The sequence below is a fragment of the Chrysochloris asiatica genome, unplaced genomic scaffold, assembly GCF_000296735.1.
Source record: "Chrysochloris asiatica unplaced genomic scaffold, ChrAsi1.0 scaffold00034, whole genome shotgun sequence".
In the NCBI taxonomy this organism is placed as follows: Eukaryota; Metazoa; Chordata; class Mammalia; order Afrosoricida; family Chrysochloridae; genus Chrysochloris; species Chrysochloris asiatica.
Window position 1 is genome coordinate 1,663,047 of NW_006408552.1, and position 8,741 is coordinate 1,671,787.

Consider the following 8,741-nt stretch of genomic DNA (forward strand, 5'->3'; position numbering starts at 1 on the left):
CATGGTTTCTGATGAGAAACCAGAGCTTAGTCTTATTGGTTCTCCTATGTAGGTAACTTTTTGTTTTCCCTGAGCTTCTCTCAGGGCTCTTTCCATGTCTTTAGTTTTGGAAAGTTTGATTATGACATGTCTTGGTGATTTTCTTCTGGGACCTATTCTGTATGGAGCTCATTCTGTTTCTTGTATGCTTATCTTCTTGTCTTTCATGATGTTAGGGAAGTTTTCTTCCAACAACTCTTCAACAAATTTCTCTGTGTTTTCACTGTTTCTTCCTGTTCTGGAATTCCAGTCACTCAGACGTCGTTCCTCTTCATGATGTCCTGCATGACTTTGGACTTTTTCGGTCTTTTTTTCTGATTATTCTTCTAACATACTAGTATTGAGAGATTTATCTTTAAGCTCAGCTATTTGGATTTCCATTGCTTCAACTTTACTCCTTTGCTCTTTCAATGTATTGTCCATTTCTGAAACCTTAGTATTAATCTAATGGATTTCTAATCGCAGGTTTTGTATTGTTTCAAAATTTGTATTTACATTGCCTGTTTGTTCTTGTAGTGTTTTCCTGAATTCTTCTGAAGTTTTATCTGTGTTCTCCTTGCTTTTCTTAATTCCTCAGTCAATCATTTGAAGGCACTGCCCTGGTGTGGGTTAATGCACCAGACTGCAAAGCTATTTGAACTGCAAGGTCAGCAGTTCAAGCTCACGAGCTGCTCCTCAGAAACCTCATACAGGGTTGCTATAGGTCAGAACCAACTCGACGGCACTTAACAACAAGAAGTATCATTTGTTGGAACTCTTTTCAGTTAGTTCCATTAGCTTTTCTATCTCAGAAACATTTTCTGGCTCTGCATCTTGGTCATTTGTTTGAGCCATTCGCTCTTGTTTCTTTGTGTGAGTGAAAATTGTTGTCTCTGAGGCATTGTGGGGTTGCTGCATTTGTATTTAATTGATGGTTGTATTTTGATACACTCTTAATCTGTCACCAACTGTCTCCTGTAGGTGTAGTTAGAGAATGGAAGTGTGTACTCTGTTCTCGTTCTCATACACCTTAGTTAAGGGTGGGTTTGGCTGGTGTTGGCTGCTGTCTATCATTGCTCAGATGGGATAGGAGCTGCTATTGGCTCTTGTCCACTGCGTGGAGCTGCAGAGGGTATGGTTGTGACTGGGCTGTATGAGCACTGTTGCTGTCTCCTGTGGGCGGGAAAGAGAAACACCCCCTCACACATACACACAAGAAAACAAAACAGAATAAACAAACAAGGAACCAACAATGAAGAGGGGTTAAAAACCACCACAACAAAAAAAGATCAGGCAGGGAAATAGAGCTATAGAAGAGAAAAATAAGGAAGGAAATAAAAGGAAGAAACTTTAAAAACACTTAGAAAAACCAGTAAGAGGGAAGATGAAAAGAGAGAGTAGCAAATACAGATCAAAAGGGAAAGAAAAAAAAGTAGAAGAGAGGAAATGAGAACCAGAAGAAGGAAAAACAAAAGCAAAAGCAGAGACAGAAAGTATAAAATTCAAGGGAATAGGCAGAGAAGAAGAAGGAGAAAGCGGTCTTGAGCAACAGATTTGCTTAATGTAATACATTGCTTGATTTCTTATTACTCTTCTGTGAGTGTTGATTGTGAATCCAAGCAAAAGGAAGTCTTTGGTAACGTCAATCTATTCTTCATTTATCATGATGTTATTTATTGGTCCAGTGGTGGGAATTTTTGTTTTCTTTACATTGAGATGCAATCCATACTAAAGACTGTGGTCTTAGAGCTGCATCAATAAGTATGTTCAGTCTTCTTAGCTTCCAGCAAACAAGGTTGTGTCATCGTCATATGGCAGGCTTTAATGAGTCTTCCTCCATTCCTCCATCTTGTCAATTCCTACTCATCGTGACTCTGTGTAGGGTCTCCAAGGAACAGCTGGTGGGTTTGAGCTGCTGACCTTGTGATGATCCTACAGCACCCACTAGGAGTTCACTCTTTGGCTGAGTTCATTCTGTTTTTCAGCCTATCTGTTGAGCTTTTAATTTTGGCAGTCATACTTTTCATTTCAAAGAAATCCAATTTAAAAAATTATTATTTTTTATGGGTGCAGAATTCTGTCTTATCAAAACATTAATTATACTTCAAAAACTGTTGTCATTGATTTGCTTTATTGTTGCTTCCCCTTCCCCCCCCCCAACCAGGTGTAATTTATTGTCTGATTTATTAGACTTTTCTTTTTCAAATAACTTGAAATTCTTCATATCTGGGATTTCCCATTAGCTTGTCCTTCTGTCCCTCTCTGTTTTCTACAGCTTTGTCTCCTGTGGAGGCTTGGTGGGATGTATGGAGGGTGGGGAAAGATGTGTGAGAGAATTCAGTGTCTGGCCTGGGGAGGTTTCTGAATCATTCTGGAGGTCACAGATTTTAAGACACTGCCAGGCATCCATCCACTCTGACCACTCCTGTCTCAGGGCAGGTGAGTCCCAGGCTTGGTTCCTGACACCAGCAGGGTAGGAAACACTGGTCACTCTGACCAATCCCTTGGCAATCACGTTTGGGTCCCCCTCATGCTCCATCAGTCCCATCGGCTGCTCCTACACGGCTCCTACCATTTGCCCCCATCCTCATCTCTGCATACTTCCTTCTTCTTTCAAGTGAGTCTCATCTGCGTTCTGTCTTTTGGGAGTCTTCAAATTTTCTGGCCTGCTGCTTCTCATTTTCCAATGGTTAGGAACTCCTTAGATTTCAAATTTCTATGAAAAGAGGATAGGAAGGGGACACAGGAACATGTGCTGTGTTTGCCATCTTGACCCACTTATTTTGTTTGCACATGTCCCCTTCCCCTCCACTGTCACTGCCCAAGCTTGGCCTCCATAACTTATCTCTGGATCTCAGCTCTCTCACTGACCTCCCTGCCTTCATCTCTCCTGACCATTTTGTCCTACACACTGAAGTCAGTGGGGCTATTCTACCCAAGTCACTTTCTTGCTTGGAATTCTTCAATGACTCCCCACTAACTTCACGAAAAACCCCACCTCTAGCATGGTAGGTAATGCACCACTCTGCTGGCTTCTCCCCTTCCTCTTGTAAAAAAAAAAAAAAAAAAAGTGCAAGCCCCTAGACATGCTATGGTCTCTTTTCTTCCTCTCAATGTCTCCACACTTTTGGTCAGCCAACAGTTATCATCGGCACTCAGCTGTTTGGCCTTTTTAGGAACTCCTGGGTTGGGGGCCCTTCTCTTTCCCATAGCTCCCTGTGTTACCCATGGGTTGTACCTGTCACCTGCATTCCTATGGATCTGTCTTCCTCACACTGATTCCTTATTACTGATTCCACAAGGTGTATTCGATGACTGACTGGCTGAGGGCTTGGCAGCCAGGGTTGTAGGTGCTCTCTCTTCCCTCAGCAGCATGCACTCAAGGTCTCAATGGGCCTCTTGCCCAAGAGAATGAGCATCTTAGGTTTGTGGAGGGCCCCTCGGCCAGTATGGCCTTCCGACCTGCAGTCAGGTGGGGCTGACATGACTGTTCCTCTCCCCGCAGGCACTGGTGCCATCACACAGTGACACGGACTGTGTCCTGCCAGGTGCAGAACGGCTCAGAGACGGTGGTCCAGCGTGTGTACCAGAGCTGCCGGTGGCCCGGGCCCTGCACCAACCTTGTGAGGTAAAAGCCACGGGGTTGAACCACTCTGCTTTTCCTTTCTTTTTCCCGTGGATGAATCTAGCTCCAGAGTAGCCGCAGGGGAGGCTGGGTCAACACTTGGATGTGTATTCATCTAGCATGGGGGCATGTGTGTGTGCTTGCCACCCTGAGTGGGTCTCACAGTCCAGGGGGGTGTTAGCTGGCATGCCACAGCTAGTGAGTAAGACTAGAGGAAAGAGGTGAGGAGGAGGGTCAGGTGGATCTAAGAAGGTATCTTTGGGGTCAGCCCTGGGGCTCCTGATTAGAGTGTGGGCGTATGGTGCCCTTGAGAATTCAGCCCTGCCTGCAGGCTGTCGCTCTCACCAGTCCCACCTGGGACCACAGGTCTTCAGTGGCTCTACACCCTCCCCGTTCCTGCCCACCACAGGAGAGATTCAGTTCAGGGATTCCGAGGCCTCATTACCTTCCCGCACTTCTCCTCCAGGCCTTTCTCCCAGTCTAGAGACTGACTATTCCTTCTACACCACCTCGACTGGTCCAGCCTAGGCCTTTGCCACAAGGACTTTTCCTCATCTTTGTATGGACAAATTCTCCTGTTTCTGCCTTCTTTGCACTCAGGGAGGATTTTGCACCTCCTTAGAACAGAACAGTTTTGCATGAGGTCATTTTAAGTTGTATATTTTTTAGTCACTGAAAATGGAGACTGAATCCATGGTCCAGGGTCTATGTCTCTGGCCTCACAAGGTGCCGATCCTGGTAGGAGACACCGCTAAACGTGACAGAGACTCTGGTCTTCGGTCACAGGCCATGTAACTTGTCATGGGGTGCAGGAAGCTAATTTTTGTTTTTGAGATTTGCAGTCTACCTTTTATTATTGTTATTATAATGCAAATGAAATATATACACTCACTGCAAAAAAAAACGGGGGGGCAGTTTTTCCTTTTCCAATTCCTCTATAATCCCATTATTATTATTAAAAGTGAGCAAATTCAGACATTTTATCACACACACATACATGCGTTGTTGTTAAGTGCCATCAAGTTAGTTCCAACTCATAGTGCCCCTATGTAGGGTTTCTGAGGAGCAGCTGGTGAGTTTGAACTGCCAACTTTGTATTTTGCAGTCCAGTGTGATCCTATAGTGCCACATCAGGAGTCTCTCTCTCTCTCTCTCACCCTCTAAGAGAGAGAGAGAAATACTGTTGTTGTTGTTGTTGTCAGGTGCCATTGAGTCGGAACCGACTCATAGTGACCCCATGCACAGCAGAACGAAACAATGTCCGATCCTGGGCCAACCTCACTACCGCTGCCACACTTGACGCCATCAATGATGCCACCTGGCCAATCCATCTTGTTAGGGGTCTTCCTCTTTTTCTCTGACCCTCCATCTTACCCAGCATGACATCCTTCTCCAGCGACTGTTTCCTCCAGACAATATGTCCAAAGTATGAGAGACGAAGCTTAGCCATCCTGGCCTCCAAGGAGCACTCTGGCTGCACTTCTTCCAAACCAGAGCTATTGGTTCTTTTGGCAGTCCACGGCACTCTCAGTATTCTCCTCCAACACCAACTGTTGTTAAGTACTGTCAAGTCAGTTCTGACTCTCAGTGATCTTGTATAGAGTTTTTGAGGAGCAGCTGGTAGGTTTGAACCACTGACCTTGTAGCTCAAACTGACCTTGCAGTCCAGTGCATTACCCTGCAGTGCCACACCAGGACACACTCTCTCTATTTATATGTGTATATATATATTTGCACATGTATGTTGTAGGCTGGCTGATATGTAAGATGTTGTTAAGTGCCGTTGAGTTGGTTCCAACTCATAACAACTCTTCATATAGTTTCCAAGGAGTGGCTGGTGGATTTGAACTGCTGACCTTGCAATTACCACTCCAGTGCTTATCCTATAGCACCACACCAGGACTCCTCTATGTAATGTTGTTGTTAAGTGCTGTTGAGTTGGCTCCAACTCATAGTGACTCTATATAGAATTTCCCAGAGATAGCTGGGAAAATTCCTTCTGAATTGAAAACAAGTTTCAAACACTGACCTCTGAAACTGTCACTTCAGTGCCATCACAATATGATTGGACTCATCTGTGAAGCAATTTATGTCCCAGGTCATTGTTGGAAAAATTCAAGAGAGCAATTAACAGCTGAATGTTGTTAGGAAAAAAGAGAGAACAAAAACTGTACCAATATTACAATACAACTGTCATCTCAGAGCCCTGGTGTGATGGTATAGGATAAGTACTGCACTGGGTAACCTCAAGGTTAGCAGTTCAAACTCACCAGCTGCTTTTGGAAACCCTATACAGGGTCACTGTGAGTCGGAACCAACTCAATGGCACTACCACCAACAGTAACAACAGTCACCCCAGGGTGACTGTGGATGTACCCAAAGTTTTGTTTCCCTGAAGAACAGTGTAAGAGGTGTTGCTCTGTGTGTATGTGTGAGTGAGTAGTATGAAAAAGGGGCAATGAACTCTACTAAGAGATTGTATATTTATACATTTATAAACAAACAGATGACAAGCTCTGGGTTGGGGCGACAATACCCACAGTTGCTACAGCATCTTTTATAAAGTGTTTAGTTTTCACAACAACAAAAAATATGAGGCATTAGAAGAAACAGAACGGTATAGATTGTTGTTGTTGAATGCTATTCAGTTGGTTGTGACTCATAGCAACCCTGTATAGGGTTTCTGAGGAGCAGCTGGTGTGTTTGAACTGTCGACCTTGTGGTTACCAGCCCCGTGCTGATCCTACAGTGCCACACCAGGACTCCAATATGACCCATATGCCAAATGAAAACACAGTGGGCTACAGTTAGACCACATGTAGGATTTAACAGAAAAGACTTCAAAGCAGTCATTATACAAGACAGCTTGAAAACGTTGGTGGCAAAATAGAATGAAAAGACAATGGAAAATTTCCATGATCTTTAATAAATATACACACGGAACTAACAGGAAGCCTGGTTCAATAAGTAAAATACGATGGCAATGTCACATTAAATACAGAAGGTCAATTAAAGAGGAGAGATTATAAAAAAAATAAAATGGAACTTCCAAAGTTGAAAAGTACACGAGTTGAAATAAAAAATTCACTAAATGGGCTCAACAGTAGATTTGAACTGACATAAGAAAGAATCAGCAAATTTGAAGATAGATTGATAGAGATTATGCAAATCAAAGAACAGAAAAAGAAAAAAAAAATGAAGAAAGTGAACAGAGTCTCAAAGCAAGGTGGTACACCACAGGAATCCTGGTGTGGCGCTGTGAGTTAATGCATCAGACTGTGAAGCTGTTTGAACTGCAAGGTCGGTGGTTCAAGCTCAGCAGCGGCTCCTCGGAAACCCTATACAGGGTCGCTATGGGTTGGAATGGACCCGACGGCACTTAACAACAACAACATTAAGCACACCAACATACATCTAATGGAAATACCAGAAGAGAAACAAGAAGGGAGAAGAAAAAATAGCTGAAAAAATAATGATGGAAACCTTCCTAAATATATCAAAAAACAAGAATCTAAACATCCAGGAAACTCCAACAAACTCCAAGTAGGATAAATGGAAAGGGACTCACAAACAGGCAGATGATAAAACTGTAAAATCAAAGACAAGAAGAAAATCTTGAAAACATCAAGAGAAAACCGGCTTGCCTCTTATAAGGGAAATTCAGTAAGATTAACACCTAAATTCTCCGCAGAAACAATGCGGACCAGAAGACAGTGGGATTGCATAGTCGAAGTGCTTAAGGAGAAAGAAGAAGCCTTTAATTTAGTAAAGTATGGGTTCTGTTTGCCATAATTCACAGAAGAGTAAAGAAAACACAATACTCAAGGAAACCATGAGTCCAAAGGATAAAGGACCACGCAGCCATATCTATCCTCCACTCACGGGAGACCTGGCGATGTAGGTACCTCCACTACTGGCTGCTCTGATGAGAAAAACACAACAGAAAGTCCTGGATCAAGAGGGAGGAAAAAAATACAGAACAAAATTCACACTCATAAAAAAGACCAGATTGACTGAGTCCTGCTGTGGCGTTGTGGGTTAATTAACGCGCCAGACTGCAAAGCCATTTAAACTGCAAGGTCGGAGGTTCAAGTTCACTAGCTGCTCCTTGGAAACCCTATAGAGGGTCGCTATGGGTTGGAAATGAGAAGCCCAGGGAGAAAGCAGGAAGGGTTCTGTACATTGGTGAATTGCAACTTAGGAAATAAATTGGGTATAAACTGTTGACTGGAAAACTAATTTGCTCTGTAAACTTTCACTCACGCCACAATAAAATGTTAAAAAGAAAAAGAAGGTGAAATAGACACTTTCACAGATTGAAAAACAGCAACAAAAAACCCCAAAGAATTTGATGGTAGCAGACCTATCATACAAAAAGTACCAAATGATGTTCTTCCAGAAGTCATATGAAAAAACAGAGAGCACCAATAAAGGCAATGCTTTAATTATGCAAAAGAAACTATAAATGCATATTTTCTTCTGTTAACCGATATAAAAAACAAACATGTATATACTGTATAGTTGGTCCTTTAACATATAAAAATGTAATATAAGCGTAATCTCTAGTAGCATAGTGGTTACAAATCAGGCTACTAACCATACGGTTGGCAGTTCAAAACTACCAGCTGTTCTGTGGGAGAAAGATGAGCCTTTCTGCTCCTGTAAAGATTTACAGCCTCGGAAACCCTGTACAGGGTCGCTATGAGTCGGAATTAACTCCATGGTACTTAACAACAACAAATGCTAGTACTGTTATTGTTGTGTGTCATCCAATCGGTTCTGACTCACAGCGACCCTGTATAGGGTTTCCAAGGGCAGCTGGTGGGTTTAAATGACCAACTTTACACTTACCAGTCCAATGCTCATCCTACAGTGCCCCACCAAGGGTCCTATAGTAGCTAATAATAACACATGGAAGCGAGTGGAAATGAAATTGTATTGGCCTAAGGAAATGACTATGTGCAGTAAATTTATAATTATAACAATGTATTGTTGGACTTGTAACATTAATATATACATATAAGACCACAAAAGGGGACTAAGAAAATTGAACTATGCAGGAATAGCATTTCTATACTGTTGTTAGGTGATATCAAGT

At 42.7% G+C, this 8,741-nt stretch overlaps 1 protein-coding gene across 1 annotated transcript in view; it reads left to right on the forward strand.

Moving 5' to 3' along the window:
* COL26A1 (collagen, type XXVI, alpha 1) overlaps positions 1–8,741 on the forward strand; it is a 240,604-nt gene that overhangs the window by 82,713 nt on the left and 149,150 nt on the right. Inside the window, exon 2 of the mRNA XM_006859825.1 lies at positions 3,524–3,646. Within this exon, the coding sequence (XP_006859887.1) occupies positions 3,524–3,646 (123 nt within the window). The remainder of the gene's footprint in view (positions 1–3,523; positions 3,647–8,741) is intronic.